The following is a 24258-nucleotide window of genomic DNA, read 5'->3' as shown; positions in this document are numbered from 1 at the left end:
TTATCACAACTTATACCGGTATATCTATTGTGACATGTTTCATGGACTGCATTACGTGATATAATACATATCTTTATTTATACAGTTTTTTTAAAAAGAATATTTGCCATATATTTATGACCAATATTTAAAAAAAAAGAATTTTCAAAATCAGTCCATAAATGACGGAATTATCGCTGGACATACATAAAAAAAAAAAAAAAAACATACATACAGCCGAACGTAGAACCTCCTCCTTTTTGGAAGTCGGTTAAAAAATATATGGCATCCCATTCAACTAGTCGGGAAAGACTGTGCTAGGAGTGGGTACGACAATAGACCAACGGGGCGGGGATCGATCCACCACCCCTCGGTGATTCCGACCGCTCTTACCGTTGAGCTATTGAGGCTATTAATATTATCGTCATCAATACATATAAATACAAACTAAACCAAGCTTTTTTAAAAATTTAGTATGTCTTTCTGTCTGTCTTTCTGTTTAATCTCACTAATCATCATCATGGTGATGATTATGATGAATATATTAAAGAAAAAAATGATGATATTAAAGAGCAAATGTTAAGTTTATCGTTGACTCTTCTCAGCAGAACATTTCTTCTTACAGTACTTTCTTAGTAAAGCCTTTACAAATAATCAAAATTGACGTTTCAACCAATAGTGCCTATAGTTTGCTTTAGTTAAAAGAAATTTTGATTTGATATTGGCTATGAATTAACTGTGTAATTTCTAATTAATTAACTTTCAATGCGATCGTAATTCTCATATTTAGATTCATAGACGTAAGGTGGAATTCATTTGCTTCCAATTTATAAGAATCCGGAAACCAATACTTCCTTCCCTTTCCTTCGGGAGGAAATGCTATTCCTTAGTTTAGTCATGGGTATATGAAATGAAGAAAAATACTTCTTACGAGTTTTTTGACGGCTTCCGTGGCGCAGTGGTGTGCGCGGTGGATTTACAAGATCGAGGTCCTGGGTTCGATCCCCGGCTGGGCTGATTGAGGTTTTCTTCATTGGTACAGGCTTGGCTGGTGGGAGGCTTCGGCCATGGCTAGTTTCCACCCTACCGACAAAGACGTACCGCCAAGCGATTTATCGTTCCGGTACGTTGTCGTGTAGAAACCAAAGGAGTGTAGATTTCATCCTACTCCTAACAAGTTAGCCCGCTTCCATCATAGATTGCATCGTCACTTACCATCAGGTGAGATAGTAGTCAAGGCCTAACTTGTAGAGAATAAAAAAATAAAAAAAAGTTCTAGGAATATGATTGGATAGGTAAAACCCACCCGGTGACTTACAGTTATTACTATTAGTCTATTTTAATGACGCACTACATGCAAAGCTTCCCTTCTTATAGGAGAGGGGATATGAAGCTTACTCACCACGCTGCTCCAATGTGGGTTGGCGGGTTTCCTCGTCCTCGAATAGTTTCAATAATAAACTATCTTCTCAATCGTGTACTTTGTGGCCAAGTTAAGTTTTGACGGCCTCCGTGGCGCAGTGGTATGCGCGGTTGATTTACAAGACGGAGGTCCCGAGTTCGATCCCCAGCTGGGCCGATTGAGGTTTTCTTAATTGGTCGAGGTCTGGCTGGTGGGAATCTTCGGCCGTGGCTAGTTACCAGCCTGCCGACAAAGACGTGCCGCCAAGCGATTTGGCGTTCCGGTATGATGTCGTGTAGAAAATGAAAGGGGTGTGGTTTTTTATCCTCCTCCTACTAAATTAGCCCGCTTCCATCTTAGATTGCATCATCACTTACCATCAGGTGAGATTGTAATCAAGGGCTAACTTGTAAAGAAAAAAAAATAAAGCAACTCCAATATGAATATTGAATACCTGAAGCATACTTGAAAATATACAGGGTGTTTTATTATCGTAAGGAAATACGCGAGCTTGTGTTTCAACTTGCACTGGCTCACCCTTTGATATGTAGATACCTTCGAACAAGTGTACATTTAGATTCCATCCAGGCAGCCTTTCGCGCATCCAAAATCGATTTACATACTGATAGCTCCAGTTTGCCTTTCCTCCGCAGGTTTTGTTAAAAGGATTTAGTGTATAGCCTATTTATTGGGCGAATCAATACGGATATCTGTTGAATTGAAAAGAGCTTACTCAACGATTAATTTATTTTGCAATTATTTGGTTAATCTAAATGTATCCTAACTACTCGACCGAATTGTTTTTGTAAGTTTGTGTGTATATTGGGGGTTTAAAAATACAATAGAATCCGCTGCATCGTGATCGCGTTTTATAAATTAACTAGCGGACGCCGCGGGTTAAAATATAGCCTATAGCATCCGGAGATAGTGTAACTTCCCAACAGTGAAAGTAGTTTTCAAATCGGCTTAATAGTTTCAGAGCCTATTCAATGCAAACATACAATCAAATTATTCCTCTTTATAATATTGGTATAGACTAGCGGACGCCCGCCACTTCGTACGCGTGAATTTCACAAATCCCGCGGTAACCATGTGTTTTTCGGGATAAAAAAGTCTATATGTTGCTCTATAGCCTACTCTATCTTCCAGTGAAAGTCCCATTCAAAGCAGCCCAGTCGTTCCAGAGATTAGCCCGGACATGGGCCGTGGTCGTTTAATAACTTGCAACAGGCACTGAAAATTTTCCTTCCAACAATCCATTTTTTTTCGCAACTTTCACGTGCCAGACAACTAGATCAACAAAACAGAACTTTTTATGTTCAGAATGTAATTATTTTATCGATTTAATTAAGATTAGGCCCATGTCTATCATTGCTTTCGGATTATTCATAAACGACTTAACGATCGAGCTGAAAGGGACTCTTAAAACTGATTAAATCCCTTGTTGAGCCGAAAGTAATCTCAATTTGGTGCAAAAGGTTTTATTATTTACCAAAATATCTCTAATTGGATCTTGAAACATCGATTTTCTATTTGGAAAAAGGTTTTAACTTGAATAGCTTTATTTTTATTATATCTTTAAAATTATCGGACTCTATTGAATATTAATTACTTGTTAGTTCTTTTTTATTATTGAGAAAGAATACATTATGGAATTTCAGCTAACTTATCCTAATAACTATACAAATCATGCTCACGTATGGTGGCAAGGTTAGCATTTTCGCGCTAGACAGTCAGGCTGATCTTTTGTGTAAAAAATGAGTTAGCCCTTGTATCACCAGTCGAGGCAACTTGCCGCTGTGAAATGATTCGGCGAATTTTTTTGGCACTGTGACTCCATGGCCATGGCTTGCATGGCATGGCATGGCATTCTGTCTCCCTGATATAACACGGTGCTAATGTGTCAACGCATGTAGCGTCCCACATAGGGCCCGCCCCATTTCCCAGGGAACCATCGTCAATCCATGGTCAATCAAATCAGGTCCTTGTTAGTTGATGATTGATGTTAGAGATCTTGGTCTGAACTTAACTAATAGGTATGTATGTATGTCATATTATGTAATTAATTTTGACGAAGTCAAGCCACATAGTTTTTCTTTGGTCATGGATACTAACTACATAATACTAACTAATCATTACTAATAAATCTAATATATTATCCGCGAAAATGCATGTGGTGTCAACAGTTCCTGAGGCTGCTCAAAGTTCTAAATTTCATTTATTTTATTTAAATGACCACTACAACCACAGGACATGATTTGGCTTAACACACGATACGTGGAGTCGCGTTGGGTGGCTCGTTAACAAGTGTTATAAAATTGGTATTGTTAGCTGATAGTCACGGGTCACGGAATCACAAAATTTAATGGTGTATAACATTTTGTGTCCATTCCAGTTTCAATTCTATTTTTACGTAAGACTTTTTCAAGTCTCTGTTACAACTGGTCCAGTGATTAATTTATGAGGCTACGTATCACCTGGGTTTGAGTCCTGATTATTAAATAGTTTTTTTTTTTCTAAAAACAGTAAAAAATCTCAGCTCGGAATTGAAATAATGGTAGTGTGACACTTTCATTCTTCGGAGAGACCACGTCAAGCCAAAGTAATTATCACTAACATCTAACAGTGGTTGTTAATATAAGTAGTCTGCCATCTTAGATATGCCGCCATGTTGAATTTACACTGACGTCATTTTACAAGCACAAGTAATTTCATTTGATACCCATATTGTAGAAATGCATTAAAAATAATTAGTTCGCCAACTTAGATATCCATGTTGGATTTAAAACGTTGTCACAAAGTGACATGGCTTATCATCCAAATTGAACAAGTATACAAAATTTCAGCTCAATTGGTTGAAGATATCTGCTTCAAAATTGAGCTGCAAGATATCACCCGAACAAACACATACATACATACATACATATATACATACACACAGTACAGATATTGCAAGTTAGATAAAAGCTTGTGATAAACCCTGAGCAGCTCACGACTAGCGTGGTGGTTGGTGAGTCTAAGTTCTGTATCTCCTCCCTATATCCCTATGTATGCTTAAATCTTTAAAACTATGCAACGGATTTTGATGCGGTTTTTTTAATAGATAGAGTGATTAAAAAAGAAGGTTTATATGTATAACTAGCGACCCGCTCTGGCTTCGCACGGGTGCAATGCTGATACTAAATACACTACAGAAAAACTGTGAACGTTGTATCTGTATAAAAACGTAGCGGCCCGCTCCGGCTTCGCACGGGTATCACACTATTATAAAGGCGAAAGTTTGCGAGTAAGTGTGTGTGTATGTTTGTTCCTCCTTAACACTGCGGTTACTGAAGAGATTTGACTAAAATTCGGAATGGAAATAGATTTCACTCTGGATTAACACATGGGCTTTTCATCACGGTTCTCGTGGGATTTATAAAAAACTGAAATCCACGCGGACAAAGTCGCGGGCGGCCGGTAGTAACATTAATGTATTCTCAGATAAAATAAGAAATGTTCTGCTAATTTGTTAAAAGCGAACAAGAAACCATTGTTCTGCTTTTTTAATAACGCCGTGGAAATATTTTTTATAATGTTCATCTTTCTTGGAATTTAAAAACCCCTGTAGGACTGTAGGTATCTCGTGCCGTCATAAAATCCGGAAGGTGCTCTGAATGACCGAGTTTTATTAGTACATAGGTAATCTCTGAGTGGGATCGATTGGGTCGGAAATAGAACTGACGAATCTCCTTTGTTAAGTTTCTTTCTTGTCAGCTACTGTGTAACAGGAAAATAAGTAGTTCTTATCTATAACATCGATCTATGCTTAGACTATCAGGATGGAATATTTTTTGTTATGTCGTATTAAAACATATACATTTATTAAACTAGCTGACGCCGCGAGGTTTCACCCGCGTGGTTCCTATACTTATATCATAAAGCTTAAGAGTTTGTTTGAATTCGCTAATCTCAGAAACTACTGGTCTGATTTGAAAAAATTTTTCAGTGTTAGATAGCCCATTTGGTGTTAACAATCTCACCTGATGGTAAGTGATTGCAATCTAAGATGGAAGCGGGATAACTTGTTAGGGGGAGGATGATAATTTACACCCTTTTCGGTTTCTACACGACATCGTACCCGACCGCTAAATCGCTTGGCAGTTCGTCTTTGTCGGTAGGGTAATAACTGAAGCCTCCCACTAGCCAAAAAGACAAAAAGACGTAGATTTAATAATACAGCCAATCCAAATTGTTTCAATACCATCAGTATTGGGACATTGTTTCACGATCGCAAATATAAATATATGAATACGTAATGGCGCCGGAGTGAGAAACGGTTGAAACGAATGCAAATCCAGTTATCTGTTAAACCCGAATCTAATTATTGAGCCGGCGTGGTGGATATTGACAAGAGACCATTTTCGGGATTTCGTGATGATGCTTGTTTATAACCAAAAGCCCACTAAAATCGTAATCAGGTTTCAGTTTGTTAATTTCTCTAATAACGAATCTCTTCAAACCTTATCAATATTATAAAATATTGATAAGGTTTAAAGAGAACTAGGACTATGATTATTCAAAGATTTTTATACTATTAGATATCATTACCGAGTCGAAACTGAGGCGCATGAAGGTGGCTAATTGTTTTAATTTTATTTAGTCGCATAGTAAACAAGGAAAGTTGAGTTGTGTGTTCAGAAAGAGAAAAAACTATATACACATAAATATAATATAATGTAATGTCAGCCACTGACGATCAAGTAATCTTAAAGTTACTTTAATATAAATTCACCTACCTTTTTGGTAAATTGGGGTCTACGAGTATATCAAGTAAAATCAATATTATATCAAATAGTCCAAGAACCCTTCACTTTTACCATTGAAAATCTATTACGGAAATAATTATTAAAATTACTAAATCATGTACTCAATATATTTCCTGTACGAAAAATCCTCTTTTTAGGGGGTAAAAAAATGGACCAAAAAATTGATCGGCAAGATTTACTTTATTATTCTTTGACCTTTTCTTCACATAATTGGCGAAATTCAGTACTCATATTGTGCATACTTACTTACCTCTAGCGCCCGGTCTAAAATTAAAATAGAGTAAAACATAACATTACAAGAGCGAAGGCGTGGACGAGAGCTAGTATGATAAACCGAGTTACTGCTAACCTAATAACCTAACAAGGGTTTGTGTTGAAGCGGTACATTTGAGGCATTAGATTCCAAAGTTTCGTCGACTAAATTCGCTTTAGGCGAACTTGATCTTATTCAAATCTATGGAAATTGTCTTGACTACTAAATTATTAAATTTTGGTGTAATCGTTCGTTTATCTCTATATAATATCTCTATAGTAACACTTGAATACTAATCTTTGGGGTTCAACTAGGAACTTAGACCCACCACGCGGGTTGGCGAGCCTTGATATTGATTTGAATATTTAACGACCATTATCAGATGTTCCTGAGAATATCCGGGACCAACGTCTTACGGCAGGCGTCCACAGATCCGCATCGGACGCATCGCATCAAGCGGATTTTAGTAGTCTTTGTATAGAAAGTCATACAAGTGCGTTCAGTGATCCGATTCATATGCATCGGACGCATGGCATCAAACGGATTTTATTATTCTTTGTATAGAAAGTCATACAAGTGCGTCCACTGATCCGCATCGTACGGATTGCATTGAACGGATTTTATCTATTGTATTATAGGATGTATTTTATGAACGTTATTTATTATATTGGTTTGTTGCTACAGTGTAAATACTATATTTATGTTACTGCGACTACCTGTCTCACACGAGTTAGGTAGCCTGGAAGAGATCTCTCTTAGTGATAAGGTCGCCTCTTGCACTGCATTATTCTCTTTTTATCTTAGTTAGATTTATTTAACTAAATAAAATAAAATAAGGATCATAATAGAATTTCTAAGAGTAACGACTACTTCTATTAAATATATCGCAGAAAATGTAGAGTCATTGATAAAAATTACGGACAGAACTGCTGACCTAACCTAACCGGCTCTGTTATTTAACCGGCAATAGATATACTACGTATATAAAAAAACATTTTTTAAACTATTAAATGTGTTATGGATTCCATTTTCTGAAAACGACCACGTTAACAAAACATTCTCGGACCAGACAGACCAATTCTGGAATAATCTGGAAATCAAACCGAGAATTGGTCAGTAAAGAGAACTGAAATCCTTAAGCAACATACTCCTACCTTGTACGAGTATGTGGAGCGAAGCAATCTCCCCAGAATTCCGAGACTAATTTAGTTGGACTAATCCATCTTGAACAGACTTAAGTTGCAGTCCGGTATTTAGTTAGAGCGATATGCACGAACGACATATTAGGTATATGGATAGTTTTAACTGCTTCGTTGTTCTAGATGTGTTTATCTTTAGCGTGTTTACAATACTGTGGTATTCAAGTGATAGATCTTGCGTTCAATGAAACATACCTCGGGTATTCATCGAGTACTGAAAAGGAGATGGTCCATTTCAGCTCCACTCTACCCCGTATAATTGAAATTTCAAAAATACAAGGATTTTATTGAAATCTAAAAAAGTGATTAAATATAACTAAATAAAAAGAAATAAATAAATTTAGAACCCAAGTTTTTGAGTTATGGCGCAAGATGGCGCCCATAAAGCAACGCAATATGACAATTTACAGCAAACGTCAAATCGACTACTGCATTCAAAACTTCATCAATCCGCCATTATTACCCATACTAGTGTTGCATTTCTTGGGAGAGAATGAATATTATTTCGATAAAATTAAAGTAAATTCGCACATTTGTATAATCAAAAATATTTAAAAAAATATTTTCTTTTATTGCCGCCGGGGTACAAAGACTGATCCTGAGCTCCATTCAATTTTGGACCATCTCCTTTAGTGCTTATTTAATGTGTTCTAACTAACTTATTGTTTGAGGTCATTGTGTTGGAAATAGTACTCTTAGTCGCTCGATCTTGTGTTGGCTCGTGCCGACGCTAGGTGGCGCGACTTGTTTCGAAAGGAGTAGGGATTTAGATAGGGGTAACGATCAGTTGGCAGGAACGACTTGCGATATAAGGCGCTCGAGCCGTCCACATTTCTTGTTGTGTTGTTCTTTATGGGTTACTTGGGATAGGCAGGGAGAGTGACTTAAGTGGAAAAGGGGGAGTGTTAGATATCTGTCAAGAGCACCCTGAACCCTACACACATAGTTCACAAGTGCGTGACTCAACTCGAGGTCATTCTCTGCCATTCTAGGGTCTCATTTTGGTTAGAGTTTGATTTGTTAATTAAGTTGTCCTGACAAATGTTGTGAATCATAACCTTTCTTCGACATTAGTTTTTTTTGTTTTTTAAACCACTTCTGATAAGAACTGATATTAGTCGTCATCAACCCATATTCGGCTCACTGCTGAGCTCGAGTCTCCTCTCAGAATGAGAGGGGTTAGGCCAGTAGTCCACCACGCTGGCCCAATGCGGATTGGCAGACTTCACACACGCAGAGAGTTAAGATAATTCTCTGGTATGCAGGTTTCCTCACGATGTTTTCCTTCACCGATTGAGACACGTGATATTTAATTTCTTAAAATGCACACAACTGAAAAGTTGGAGGTGCATGCCCCGGACCGGATTCGAACCCACACCCTCCGGAATCGGAGGCAGAGGTCATATCCACTGGGCTATCACGGCTCTGATATTAGTAGCAGCCTTGATTTGTTGACCTGGTTAGTGCTCGTCTGAAGATAATGTCAATATTGATATAATAATCATGCTTGCTTTAGCTTGTCCTATTTCAATTACCAACACGTATGCATAAATGCGGCAGTATATAAACAAAGATACGCTTTGAAACTTCTCTCATTTTGCAGTATTTAGTTGCGATTCTCGGAACTATTATTATTCAGCAAATAAAGAGCCAAATGCGAGAGAAGTTCCATGTGGGTAAACAAAGCGATCAATTTATAACTGGAGCGGTTAATTATGCTTTCAGGTTCGTTAGTCAAACACTTGAAAAGATTTTCCGATCAATGTCATCTAGGAATTTAGTTATTGATATATTATATAGGTGATAACCTACCTTTTATGAAAGTACTACCGGACGCCCGCGACTTCGTCCGCTTGAAATTTAGTTTTTCACAAATCCCTCAGGAACCATGGATTTTCCGGTATAAAAAGTAGCCTGTGTGTTAATCTAGAATAAAATCTATTTCCATTCCAAATTTCAACCAAATCGGTTCAGTAGTTGCGGCGTTAAACATCCTAACACACATCCAAACAAACATTCGTACATACTTTATAATATTAGTAGAAATGGATACATACTCGTTTGTTGATATTCATATGCGTATAAAACCCATAGATTTACGAGTTTGTACAGAGTACTTATAGAAATGGTATAACCAGTAAATATTGCAATTTATATAAAAATAATGTCAAAAACATTAACATCATAATAATATTCGAATACCGATTTCAATTGCGAATAATCCCCGACTCTTAAATCTATGAATAATTCCATAGAATTATAATGTACTATGGGAAAAACTATGGGAATTGCAAGTGTCAGGTAGTCCCTGAATCATTAGAATTGCACAAAAAACACACAAGAGGGCAGTATATGTGACCACTACTGACATCAAATATCTTTTACTTTAAATCATTATTGTTGAAGTAATTACAGAATGGATGAAATAAAAATATTAATTACTCAAATGAAAAAAGATATTGACTCAAAATTTTCTTTAATGGAACTACAACTTTCTCAAATGGAAGAAAAAATAACATCTAAAGTTAACACGCACATGAACCAAAAATTTGATAGCTTAAATAAGGACTTACAAGATATAAGATTACGGTTGGAAAACCAAGAAAAGAGACTATACTACTTGGAAAAATCAAATGTAGAGCGGAATCTTGTTTTCTTTGGCGTTCCTGAAAATGATAAGTCTTATTTAGATTTACAAGAGAAAATATTACATATCATCGTTCAAAATATGAATGTACCTGTACAGATGACAGAAATTCAATCTGTAAAGAGACTCGGTAAAAAAGAAAATAAACCTCGACCAGTTTCGGTAACATTAACGACTTTAGGAACAAAGATTAACATACTAAAAAATAAAAAACGCTTGGATAACTCAGGATTATATATAGCTCACGAATTTCCAGCACAAATTTTGCAAAAAAGGAAGATATTAAAAGAACAACTGAAGAAAGAACGAGAGATTGGTAATATCGCATATATCAGATATGACAAACTCATCGTAAAAAATAAGGTGGGGGACAGCAATCAGAAAAAGAGACAGCTATCACTCTCGCCTACTCTTTCCTCAACCTCTATAGAGCGTCAAAACCAAAACGATAGTACTACCGCTCAAAGTAGCTGGAAAAACAATCATACCGCTAAGAAACACCGAGTACAGAAGAATACCATGCATACATATGTTAAACAAAATACTGAAGCATGACACCCAGAGGCCCCCCCATATAAAATAATTAGTAACAATGAAAGCAATATAAAACAAACCCAAACACCTTCTCCAATACGACCGGTCATCGTGGAGAAGTATGACCACCACCCCCCGAATAACTCTACATCATATCTAAACCGAGCTCAAAACATAAAATCTTCGAATGTTGAACAATCTTCTCTCTATATCGCGGCAATTAACGTGCGTACCTTGCTTGAAGAAAGTAGAATCACAGAACTAGAGTTAGCAATTGAAAATTTAAACTGGGATATAATAGGCTTAAGTGAGATAAGACGTGATAAAGAGGCCATAGAAGAATACTCGGATTATATCCTTTATCGCACCTCAGCTAGCAAAGGAAGAAATGGCGTCGGTTTTTTGATCAAAAAAGCACTTAAAAATAACATCTTAAGTTTTATAACTCTATCGGATAGAGTCGCAGCTATGGAGATACAGACATTTGATAACCGGATTTGGTCAATAGTCCAAGTGTATGCCCCCACTGAACGCTGTGAAGAAGAGGAAATACTATGCTTTTATACGTCGGTAGAGTCTGTTTTAGATCGATTAAACTGTAAAAATCTGATAATATTAGGTGATTTTAATGCGCAAATTGGCAAAATCCAACAAGGTGAAGATAAAGTATTTGGTAAATATTCACATGGAAAAAGAAGTATTCGAGGACAAAGACTAGTAGAGTTCGCATTAGAACGTAATTTAAAAATATTGAATAGTGCATACAAACGAAAACCACATAATAAGTGGACTTGGCAATCTCCAGATGGTAAATACCGAAATGAGATTGATTATATTCTAACAAATCAATCATCCCAAATACAAAACTTCGATATAATAAATAACTTGAACTTTTTTACTGATCATCGTATGATAAGGTGCAAAATTGGCATAAAACCAAAGAAAAGCAGGAGGTTCGTCCAACCCTCAATAAATAGTCATATATTCCAAAAACTACCCATTGATTGTGAAAAATACTGGCAAAATAAATTTGTAGAGTCTTTAAAACCAGCGGAGAATATACAAGAACAATATGATGGTGTATTGGATGAGATGAAACTGTTAATAAGTCAACTACCTAAAAAAGCAAAAGGGAAAAGAATTTATGCAACTCAGGAAACCAAGGATCTTTTACTAGAGCGGAAGTTACTATACAAACAAAAGAGATCTAAGGATGTTCGTATCAAAATAACCAAAGTAAGTAAACAGATAAACAGGAACATATCACGAGAAAAGAAAAGGCAAAGGCGACAAATATTTGAGAATTTTATATCAAGAACAGGGTACGTAAAGCATACAAAGAACTGAGCGATAGCTTTCAGTGGGCTGCTAACCTAAAGGATAAGACTAAAAATATACTGTCAAAAAGACCAGATATAATAAATGAAGCTACAAAATTCTATAAGAGTCTATATACAGCTAACCAGACAAACTTATACACACGACCAGAGATTATCGATAAAGACAATGATAAATTACCACAGATAACGTACTCGGAAATTAAATATGCTATTGAAACCCAAAAAAATGGTAAAACTCCAGGAAAGGACAACATTTCAAACGAAATACTAAAACTATTTTTAGATATACTTCTTAGACCACTACATATCCTTTTCAATCGAATACTTGACACAGAAATGACACCGGAACAATGGTCCGAATCTATTATTATACTCCTTCACAAGAAAGGTGACCGAGCAGAGTTGAGTAATTATCGACCCATAAGTCTAATGTCAAATATATACAAGATCTTTGCCAAAGTGTTATTGAACCGAATATCGAAAACACTTGACGAATGCCAACCACGTGAGCAGGCTGGGTTTAGAAAACACTTCTCTACAATAGATCACATTCAAGTAGTGACACAATTAATAGAAAAGACGAACGAATATGGCATGGAGCTCTACATGTGTTTCATAGATTACACAAAAGCGTTCGATTCCATACACCACAATATAATATGGTCTTCTTTATTAGAACAGGGTATTCATACAAGATATGTCAATCTAATCAAAAGTATATACTCCAAGTGTCAAGCAAGAGTAAGATTAGAAAAGGAAGGTGATAGTTTTGAAATAAGTAGAGGCTTAAGGCAAGGGGACCCCCTCTCCCCTAAAATCTTTACAACAGTCCTCGAAACTGTATTCCAGAACCTGGAGTGGGAGGATAAAGGCATACGAATAGACGGTGAACATCTCAGTCACTTACGTTTCGCGGACGATATCGTTGTCTTTGCAGAAAGCGCCGCAGACTTGGAAACTATGCTACAAGAACTAACAAAAGAAAGTAAGAAAGCTGGCCTGTCCTTAAACACCTCCAAAACCAAAATAATTACAAATGCAGTAGAGAGAGAAATTACGGTTCAGGGGGAAATCATCGAATATGTAGAAGATTATGTATATCTGGGTCAATTAGTCTCTTTCGAAAATTGCACAGCAAAAGAAATACAGCGAAGAATTGCTATTGCTTGGAAAAAATATTGGAGCTTCAAAGAGATAATGAAAAATAAAGACATAGACATAAGTATATAAAAGGAAACTGTTCGAAGTTGCAATATTACCATGCCTAACGTACGGATGCCAAACATGGTCACTAAGAAAAGAAGAGGAGGATAAACTTTCTATCTGCCAGAGGAAAATGGAAAGAAGCATACTGGGCGTAAAAATAAAGGACCGAGTAAGAAACCAAACCATAAGGAAAAGAACACAACTGACGGATATAATAAAAAGGATCCGATCCTTAAAGTGGAAATGGGCTGGGCGTATTTGTAGACTGCAGAACGATAGATGGACCAAAAGGGTGACGGAATGGGTACCAAGGGGCGAAAAAAGAAAAAGAGGTCGTCAGAAAAGGAGATGGAGAGACGTCTTCTCACAAACGAGTGGCACGGCCTGGATGCGTACAGCCCGAAACAGGAAAATATGGAAAGATTTGGGGGAGGCTTACGCCGCACAGGCGACTTGTATCTAGTGTATTATTTCTTTTTTATTAATGTTAGATTGTAAGTTAAAATTGTAAATGGATACTAGAATAAAGGCTTTTCTATTTTTTATTTTATTTTATGGGAAAAACGAACATTTTCTGCTTTGTCAAAATACTGACAGATCGCATTTTGAAAGACAGCTGACAACCAATGTCAACGAAATGAGCATTTGTAAAGCTGGATCAGTATGTAAATTATGTAATAAGTTTATTTTCCCTGATATATGAGATGGTCAATATTATATTTTGTCTAAGATTCTATAGGAGTAATCTAGAAAAAAATAAAAGTATACAACTTGTATTATTTACTAGATCTTCGCGGTTTCACCCCCGTAGTTTCCGTTATCATGTAGCCATAATATAGCCTATGACATTCAATAATTTCGTGACTTTCTAGTGGTAAAAGAATTTTAAAAATCGGTTCAGTAGATACAGAGATTACCCTCTACAATACCCCAAACTGTAGGTACCTCTATAATATTAGTATGGTACGAATGTATGTTAATGATAATGTGAAAACTCTGTGAAAACATGACATAAATAAGTGATAGACATATTTTATTTGTCTAAAACATTTATTTTAAGAGATGAAGTACAATTACATTATGGCACTTCTTTTCGACTGATGTGAATATCTTAACTTCTAAGTTTATCTACTTACATAAATATTTGATATAGACAACTATACCAGAATACTGGGTACAAAACATTATACTATTTCTTATTTTTTTACAAAAGTAAATACTGTATAATCTGTACTTGTTTCTGTTTTTCAACAGCGAAGCTCCATAGCGCACTACATCGTCGCGAATACGAGAATTCTAGGTCCAAAGTAACTGTGCTTTTATGTATTGTAGGGTTGAGACGCTGAATTGTAGTAGTTGTTGTAGGTAGATGTAGTAGTTGTAGTACCGTTTATGAAAACCGATTCCTAGATAGCTAACGCGTCCATAGTAAAATAATGTTGGTATAAGTTAGGTACACATTGTTTAATTGTATTTCATAATAGATATAATAACCTCTTTTTTGCTCGACTTGGTACCTTAAAACCCAGAAACAGATGAGACGATCATTTAAATTTTACTTAAGGGATAAGTACTTTATTTGTTACAGGGTCAATTATATCTACGTATAAATAAATTCCCTAATAATAATACATTTGTCACAAAGTCATACACAATATTGTAGGTCATCTAACAAACTAATAAGCTGTACCTCATATGCATTGAGTATAACCCAGTGTAAACATCTCATGTCCAGCACAATTCCCTTAAAGGGGCATAAATAACTGATTAACCCAAATCCAGTTATCTACAAATCTGTTTATGACACACCATCTATACGTCCGACATATTTGCAAGCGTTGCAACAATAGTTCTTGAACGGTGGGACGACGCAGTTCCTCTGGAGCTGTTCTCTGGTGAAGAATTCGCAGTACTGCGTGGCGTCCTTGGCTGGACAATCGGCTGGCTTGCAGCGGCGGAGACGGCAGCGTCGACGGCGCTCGCGAGGTTTGGTGCCGCATAGCGCCTCATTAGATGCCGGGCAAACTAGAGGCCGGTGAGACACCCCACGACCGCAGGTTGTTGAACACTAGCAACAAATATTAGTATAAATTCTTATAACAAATATTTTTTTTAATTCTTTATCGATCACTGTCAGATATTAATGATAATGACATAATGGGCAGGATCGACAGCTACTCGTAGTGCTTTAGCAACACCGGACTGCTACTGAGAAACTCTTGGAAAAAGAGGAAACTCAATAGGTATTTCTATATCTAGCCTATATGACCTGATGATCCGTAGACACAGTCTAAAATAGAAGTTCTACAATTTAGGACAGATTTTTGTAAGATTTTCACCCACGGTTGAAAACTTGATATATCCTTAATGATAATACGGTATTTAGTGGTGTGTGAAACGCCCTTCCGTCGCCTGTGTTTTCTGTCGACCACAGTATAAACACCTTCAAGACAAGAATTAAAAGGCACATTTTAGGCAAGCGCGTCCTATTCACCATTACTTACCTCATGCTTACTCTCAGTCATGATTGTAGTCAAGCGTACCTTTTTACCATAAAAAAAATTAAAGTTTTTTTTGTACGTATAGGTACCTGTGTCCAAGGCATCTCTTGCCAGTAGACTGGGCAGGCTATCCGGTTGCAGGGTTGTTTCTTCTGTGGTTCAGTGGGAGGGCAGAGCGCTGAAGACACGCTTCTCCTTATCATTTCCTTTCTCGTTGTTAAACTGCAAGACAAAAGCAACAAATAGTATTATTACTTGACAGGTATCAATAAGAATTTTTTTTTTATTCATTACAAGATAGACTATAATCTCACCTGATGGTAAGTGATGATGCAATCTAAGATGAAAGCTAACTCGTTAAGACGAGGATGAAAATTCACACCCTTTCGGTTTCTACATGACCTCGCACCGGAACGTTAAATCGCTTGGCGGTACTTTTTTACCGGTAAGGTGGTAACTAGCCACGGCCGAAATCTCCCACCAGGCATGACCAAATAAGAAAACCTTAATCGGCCCAACCGTGGATAGAACCCAGGACCTCCATCCGATAAATCCACGACGCATACCACTACGTCACGGAGGCCGTCAAAATGTTGTCAAAGATGGCAAAGACCAGTTGCAGTGACTTCGGCGGTTTTTTGCGGATTCCGCGCAAATTTAAGTCGATTATTCACTATTCATAATGAACTTCCGCGATGTAAAGCCTGCTTTAATACAATAGATTTGATTTGAGTAACTATTTTCACAATGTGTATTTGTATAGCTAAGTAAATTCCGTAGTTCGCTAAAAACTATTTTTGTGGTCTAAATTGTTTGACAAAATCTCGTTTCCTCGCATAGAATATTGAGTTTGCAAAAATGAATAGCGAATGTTGCGTCATTTTAGTACCTGTTTTGTTTTTTTTTTAATTTCAAAAATGCAACGAGTGCTATATGAGAGATACGACTAAAAGGGATAATTTTTTTGAAAAGCTTGGCTGCAAACTCAATATATACTCAGAGGCACAATTATCCGCCCACTTTAATATGACGCGAGTATATTAAAGTGGGCGGATAATTGTGCCTCTGAGTATATATTTTGACGGCCTCCGTGGCGCGGTGCGGCGGATTTACAATTCGGAGGTCCTGGGTTTGATCCCCGGCAGGGCTGATTTGTTTAGGTGGTTATCTTAATTGGTCTAAGTCTGGCTGGTAGGAGGCTTCGGCCGTGGCTAGTTACCACTACTGGCTAAAACGTTCCGCCAAGCGATTTAGCGTTCCGGTACGATGTCGTGTAGAAACCGAAAGGGGTGTGGATTTTCATCCTCATCTAACAAGTTAGCCCGCCTCCATCTTAGATTGCATCATCACTTACCATCAGGTGAGATTGTAGTCAAGGGCTAAGTTCAATAAATCTAGTTAGAGGTTGACAGTTGGCCGCTGCCCAGTTAAATCAGCTACTAACGGTCAATTATTCTCACGTTTCTGCAGCGCAAACGGCACCGTTTCATAAGTCGAGCCGTCATACACGCAGTGACCAATACACGATCAGTTATAGTAGTGGGTGCTGCAGAAACGTGAGAATAATTGATCGTCAATGGCGTGCATTAGAATGCAAGCGAAACATCGCAGATTGCAGTATGCAAATAAAATTTCACCTTCCTCCAATCCCATTCTTCTTCGTTATTCAATGTATGTTTAGTATGAAATAAATTTATATGACAAAACAAGGTTTTCCGGGAAAATTTGTAGCCTAAAGGTATAGGTATTATTCAGGGAGATTTTCCTTGAAAAAGATTTTGATTATAAAACTTTATCTTATTTCATAAGATAGAGGTTAAATAAGAATAGGAATTTCTAGTCTAGTCGAACTAGACTAGAAATTCTCGGAATAAAATAACAAAAGCACGTTTTCCTTCAGACTCCGTTTTACATACAGACTACAAGGACATGAGAGATCTTTGGCATGTTATTGGAAATCATGTTCTCTATGTGTGTACTCACACACATATTTATATATAGATCTAGTATAAGCTAGGATTAGGTGTAAACCACGCGTGCAGTTGTAGAAAAATACGAACCTTATTAACTCTTCGGTAAAGGGGTTAGACTAGACTTTTGTGATACTTACATCTATTTAAACAGTATTTCGACAAACTGAACAGAAACTGAAATTTTGGTAATATAATAATAAATATTTTTAACATAAAAAATGGAACCGACTTCAAAGGCTGACTTCGAAGTTATTTCTATTTTAATTCAAAATTACTAAATTTTCATGAAAATAAAATGGTACCAATCTCAAACTATACTCTTTCAAACAAAACAAGAATTTTCAAAATCGGTTAGTAAATGACGAAGTTATTATGGTAACAAACATAAAAAGAAAGAAAGAGTTTCCATTCGTGCGTCGGAGCTGATACACACTTTTTTAAGTAGAACTTTTTGTGCCAGAAGTTTATTTTATTTGCCAAATTTATTTACCTCAGCAAAAAGAAAATTTAGGACATCGGCTATACAAGCGATTGTGTGTGCAAATGCAGCTATTTAAAATAGCAAGTGTATATTAATTTAAGCAAATTAAAAACAAAATAATTTTCAATCACATGAATACCTGCTAGTAGATATACCGAGGCTCAACTTTGCGTTTAATATTAATTCATATTTGGTCTGTGTGAATGGGAACGAATAGCTTTTATATGTTATTAAAACTTGATAATGGATAAAACAATGGTTCTTTGTAGCGTTGATTGTCCTCGAAATTTGATTTAGTTTGTATGTTTGAAAGCGCTAAACTCAGAAAATGCTGAATTTTATAGAGTACAAATGAATATTAGTTTGTTTTAGGCTCTTCTCAAGGGCATTTGAAACCCTTGTAACTTTAATTTCACCACTAAATGACATAAACATAACTTAACGTTTCAAAAGTGCTTATAAACTAAGCCTAATCGAAATAAATGATTTTTGTGTTTGAGTTTTGTGTGCTTAATAGAACCAGTGCATAAGGTAGAGTCGCCTAAGTTCGGACTATTTTTCGTTTACCGCGTTGCGAAATATTTTTTTTAAATATTTGTAATAACAAATTTCCTCTGAACTGATAGTGGAAGTTATTGGCAATGAAAGCAATAATCTGATCCACCTTTTATTTATTTTGGTAGATGAAATAGATTGTGTGAGACACGCTTCAAAGTTACGACTTCTTTTCAAAAAAAAAAAGTTCGGGCTACTCCTTAAGTCCACCTCTGCTACAGAGGTCCTGGACCTCTACAGCAGTAAAGTGCACAATAGGAATATATCCGGTCTTTAGTTGACAATAACATAATATCATAAAGTCATTGTATCAAATCCGATCCGCGTGTCACATCCGATCTTAGGCGAATCAACCTTATTAATAGATCGTAATGTTCCATTCACATTGGAGTCGCGAAGTAACACTATGACACGAAGCTTCACTTTGATTTTGTACTAACATGAATAAAGTGTGTTTGCACCCTAAGCACGCAGAGACTTTGATTCGTTTATGTATGCAGATTCTAAAGTACCATGTACCTTTCACATTTGTATGCGAATGAAAGTTTTTAAAATGTCTGATGCATACTTCGTCTGTTCACATAGTCATGGTAATTGAATAACGTTTTCCTAATTGTAGTTTTGTTTAATAAGGTATATACCATTTTGAAATACTCATGATGAACCCTTGAATTTGATACCCATATTGCAATAATAAACAAAAAAAAAATCACCTCGAGTTTGTAGCATCTCACAGTCGTATTGGTTTTTGGTTCAACTTCCTCTATATAAAACACTTGGGTTATTAAGATAAATATAACAATATCTTATTTACGTAAATCCGTTCAGAGGTTTGGAAGATATGAGGTAATAAAGAATATTACATCCATACATACATACAAGATACGCGCGAAAAACATACGCCCTTTTTGTAGTCGGGTAAAAATAGCTCGGTAATAAAATAAGGTAAGGAAGTAGTATACAACGATTAAAGTTAGAAACTAAGACCGTTAAAGAAGTATAGTGGAAGAGATCGCCTTAAGTGATAAGGTCGCCTTTTGCTTATATTTAGAGATGAAAACTTTAATGCACAGATATAAATAAAGTGACGCAAGAAAACCCAAAAGTAAAATGTGCAAAGGTCTAATCACTAAAAGGCGATCTCCTCTAGATATCCTTCAGTTGAAATTTTTAGTTTTAATATCTTAGTTTTTAGTTATAAGCATTTATTTGTGTACAATAAAACTTTTAAATAAATCTATACTAATATTATAATGAAGAAAAATTTTATTGTTTGTTTGTATTGAATAGGCTCCAAAACTGAACCGATTTGAAAAATTCTTTCACTGTTTGAATTCACAATCTCAGGAACTACTGGTCGGATTAAAAAAATTCTTTTAGTGTTAGATAGCCCAATTATCAAGGAAGGCTATAGGCTATATATTATTCCCGTACTCCTACGGGAACGAGAACCACGCGGGTGAAACCGCGCGGCGTCAGCTAGTTTACAAGTGAACAAAGCGAAGTGTAATATAACACCTCACACCTCATGTTAGCTGGCACACAGAAGAGCTGCCGCTCCTGCACCCCCCTCTCCCCGCACGTCGCACTGCACTCCTCCCACTCGCCTGTTGCCCACGCGAAATTGCAACTGTGAAACAATACGCACTTTTTAATATCCTCTATCTATTTGGGTCACGTGTGCTCTAAAGCTAGCCACTCAACATCAATATGTCCACGTGACTACAGCGCTAACGGAAGGACATTTGATAAAACTGATTGTGTGTTGGTGACGATGTGCATGATATCATTTTTTTTTTTGATTTTGATTTTGACAGCCGCGTGGCGCAGTGGGCAGTGACCCTGCTTTCTGCATCCACGGCCGTGGGTTCGATTCCTACAACTGGAAAATACTTGTGTGATGAGCATGGGTGTTTTGCAGTGTCTGTGTGTATTTATTCATTATATAAGTATTTATATGTAGTATATAAATGTATATTAATATTATAATATCAACTATTTTAGCACCCATAACACAAGCTACTCTGTATGCTTACTTTGGGGCTTGATAGTGATGTGTATTGTTTAAGTATATTTATTTTATTTATTTATCATACAGATGGCGACCAACACACGATCAGTTTAATCGGATGTCCTGCCGTTGGCGCTGCAGGCACGTGGATTTTTCGGATGGTGAGTGGCTAGCATAACAGCATTGGCGTGTACTAATTTTATATATTAGTACACGCCAATGCTGTTATTTTATATATAATTACCTATTTATTTATTAAAAATACAAACTTTACATAAAAAGGCAAATTACACGGACAACCATCAAAAATATACCAGGATGAAACTCCCCGTATGTGTTCATCACAATACTCCTGTAATAGGGATGATGACAGTTTTTTAAATTGTATATAAATTAAGAGTATACTAATAGTAAAGCAATTTTGTAAAAGGAACAGGGTATCTGCGATCATTACTTTCGGAGCTACAGGGATTTAAAGAGTCAGATTTGCGGCGCTGCCGCGGATCCCTGAAAAACGCCCCATACAAAATGGCTCGAAAAAATGACGTCATAGGCAATGTAATGATCGTTAGATTTGTATGCGCGTTCAAACAAAATTACTAATATCTTTGTTATTTGTGCGTTTATCTTTATAGTTCATATATTAAAAAATGTCACATTTAATGTAAGGAAGCTAAAACTGTATAAATTTTCTTCTAATTACGATAAAAAAAATTTAATAGTTTTTGAAATTTTATAATCTCATTTATTTTGCAAATATCCAGACAATCTTTGCTTTTTATGTATAAATTAGTTAACATTGACCCTATTTACCCGAATGTATCATAAAAATCAATATATTCAAACCTAGTCATCATCCCCATTGTGTTAAACGTAGTGAAACATATATGTCCAGGTGTAACAACATCTCCCTGTTTAAACGAACTTATACATTTAGGTTTGAGGGTGACTTAAATTTAGGGTGAATATATGAAATTGTTACGAGCACGTCGCTTTATAGCCATGTTATTTATTACATTTCATATTTAATATACCTGTCGTCACAGTATCTATCAAGTTATAACCACATACATTTAGATATAGGCTTTGTTCTGTAATTTACAACAATTACGGGCAAAAGAATCCTATTTTGAGACATCAACATCATTATCAGTCTATTCCAACGGCCCACATTTGGGACATTGGCGTTAACATGCCACCAACGAGATAACCACAAACGTAAAGAGATATAGACAAAATTTAACCAATGACGGTATAACCGAAAATACAGTGCTCGCCACGGATCTTTATGTTTGTGAAATCAGCTGCAGAATGAGTATAGATGCGCGGTCGCGTCTAGCCGGCTCCCCGCCCGCGTCATTTGTACCATTATTGATTCATTGCGCAGTCATTTATTGCTAACTTCATAAACACATAGATCTGTGGCGAGCACTGTACACATCTCTTTCATTGCGATGGGACGAAGGCGACTGGGACAACTGCGCCGCCATTGGACTTTGTCGATATATTGTCGATTTCTCTTCACTTTGTCGCATGTTAGCGTCACAGGCCGCCTCATACATGAGCGGATAAGGAGCATTACAAAGGGCCTATATCCAGCAGTGGACACCATCGTCTGATTGATGATGATGATGATGATGATGATGATGATGATGATGATGATGATGATGATGATGATGATAATGGAGCCTAAACCCACAACGGTGTTCTAATTGTTTGGTTGTTGGGATTAGGATGATAATGTTAAATTAATGGATGCTATCGGATGTTAATGATAATAACCGGGACCGTCGACTTACTCGCAACGTGCTCTCCGAGGCACGGAGATGTAACACCACCACCAACTTCCCGACTCCTGACTGAGATTTTTTACTGAAAATTTCTCATAAGAAAGAAAGCCCCGGAGCCTCGTGATACGAAGACACAGGCTGAATATTGGATCAACGAAGCAGTCGGATTGAGACAGAATTATACAGAAAATTACGTGCAAAACCGTTCCAGTGGTCAAGCCTTCAAGTAGAAACACCGTGGTGTTATGTCAGCATAAATCCGACATTATTACCTAGCTTTCCTGAGTCCAGAATGTAAAGGAATGTCATTAAAAACTTGTACAAACCTGTGTGTATTACATCGCTCGTATCGAGAGGGGCCACAGTGTTGGTCGCGGGGGCACCGTGGCCGAATGACGCGGACCCCACCGCCGCAGGACACCGAGCATGGCCCCCGCTCACTCGACCACCTGCGAAAGACCGTTGCATTGTTATAGTGGTATCATTTATAGTCTGAACAGCTTGCATTCCATGAAGTTACAGTGCTGTGACATCGTTCGTTTTCACAGCAACTTCGTTTCGTTTTCACGAGTCTACGAAATTGTGAACGTGGGCTCACGAGAGTTTTTTTAAAAGACGTTAAAAAAGCGTTCAAATACAAAAAAACTCTCATGCGAATGAGGGCAATAAAAGCATACGAGGCACCTTGCTAATTTGTCAGCTTTAACGTTTTCAATGTTCTGTGGAGGCTCCTGTAAAGTGATTAGCAAAATACACTGAATCCTAGTATGGAAATCACAGACCTATTTTAAATATTATTAGTATTTTAACACAATTTAACTTTAAAAACAATAAACGTATGCCTCAGGAAGACCAGTAGAGGACATTCAAAATGTGTCCTGGCATGACCTACGAAATGTTGTTTTGATAAGCGATTGGTTTCCACTTTACATCAGGCTGAGCTCTCTGTTTATTCCTTGAAAAAAATCTCTCTTAGATTTTCATTTATAATGAAAGTATGTAATAGGTAAGTTCATAAATATTATTTTAGATCGAAATAATCCTCGTTAGTCAGTCTGCGAATCGATCTCGGGAATAAAATAATGTCGTAATATATTACGAATAATCAAAATTTCTCAGTAAACACAATTTGACGAGGGGAGACACTAATCCCTTTGAATTTCAGACTGAACAGAAATAAATTTGCCTTTTCTTACGTGATATGAGGCTTACGGATAATAATACAGGAAAATATTACGGGTAAGATTACCTACCGTTTTATCTAAGGGAGACTACACATTGAACATTTAGTATTGAACATTTAGTAGACATTTATTTTTCAGTTATCGCCACGTTGCAACGACTTGCGGTACGGACGGCTTCAGTGTGCTCGTGGCGTTCGAGCCGTCCACATTTCTTGTTGTGTAATTCTTTATGAGTTACTTGGGATAGGCGGGGAGAGTGACTTGAGTGGAAAACATATCTGTCAAAGACGCCTTTAACCCTACACACATCGTTCACAAGTGCGTGACTTCATTCAAGGTCATTCTAGGGTCTTATTTTGGTTACAGTTTGATTTGATAATTAAGTTTTCCTGACA

The 24258-nt window shown here is 36.8% G+C and overlaps 1 protein-coding gene across 2 annotated transcripts in view; it reads right to left on the bottom strand.

Moving 5' to 3' along the window:
* Positions 1-14399: 14399 nt before the first annotated feature.
* LOC112052849 (A disintegrin and metalloproteinase with thrombospondin motifs 3) overlaps positions 14400-24258 on the bottom strand; it is a 72243-nt gene continuing 62384 nt past the window's right edge. Inside the window, exons 14-17 of one of the 2 annotated variants that reach the window (XM_052884776.1) lie at positions 23006-23128; positions 20404-20508; positions 15959-16091; positions 14400-15436 (exon numbers count right to left, since the gene is read on the bottom strand). In XM_052884776.1, coding sequence (XP_052740736.1) covers positions 15167-15436; positions 15959-16091; positions 20404-20508; positions 23006-23128 — 631 coding nt within the window. In that variant the 3' untranslated portion in view covers positions 14400-15166. The remainder of the gene's footprint in view (positions 15437-15958; positions 16092-20403; positions 20509-23005; positions 23129-24258) is intronic. The other variant, XM_024092078.2, reaches the window with a different exon arrangement.

This window comes from Bicyclus anynana, chromosome 12 (assembly GCF_947172395.1).
Source record: "Bicyclus anynana chromosome 12, ilBicAnyn1.1, whole genome shotgun sequence".
Classification (NCBI taxonomy): domain Eukaryota; kingdom Metazoa; phylum Arthropoda; class Insecta; order Lepidoptera; family Nymphalidae; genus Bicyclus; species Bicyclus anynana.
This window is presented reverse-complemented; position numbering and strand designations above follow the sequence as displayed.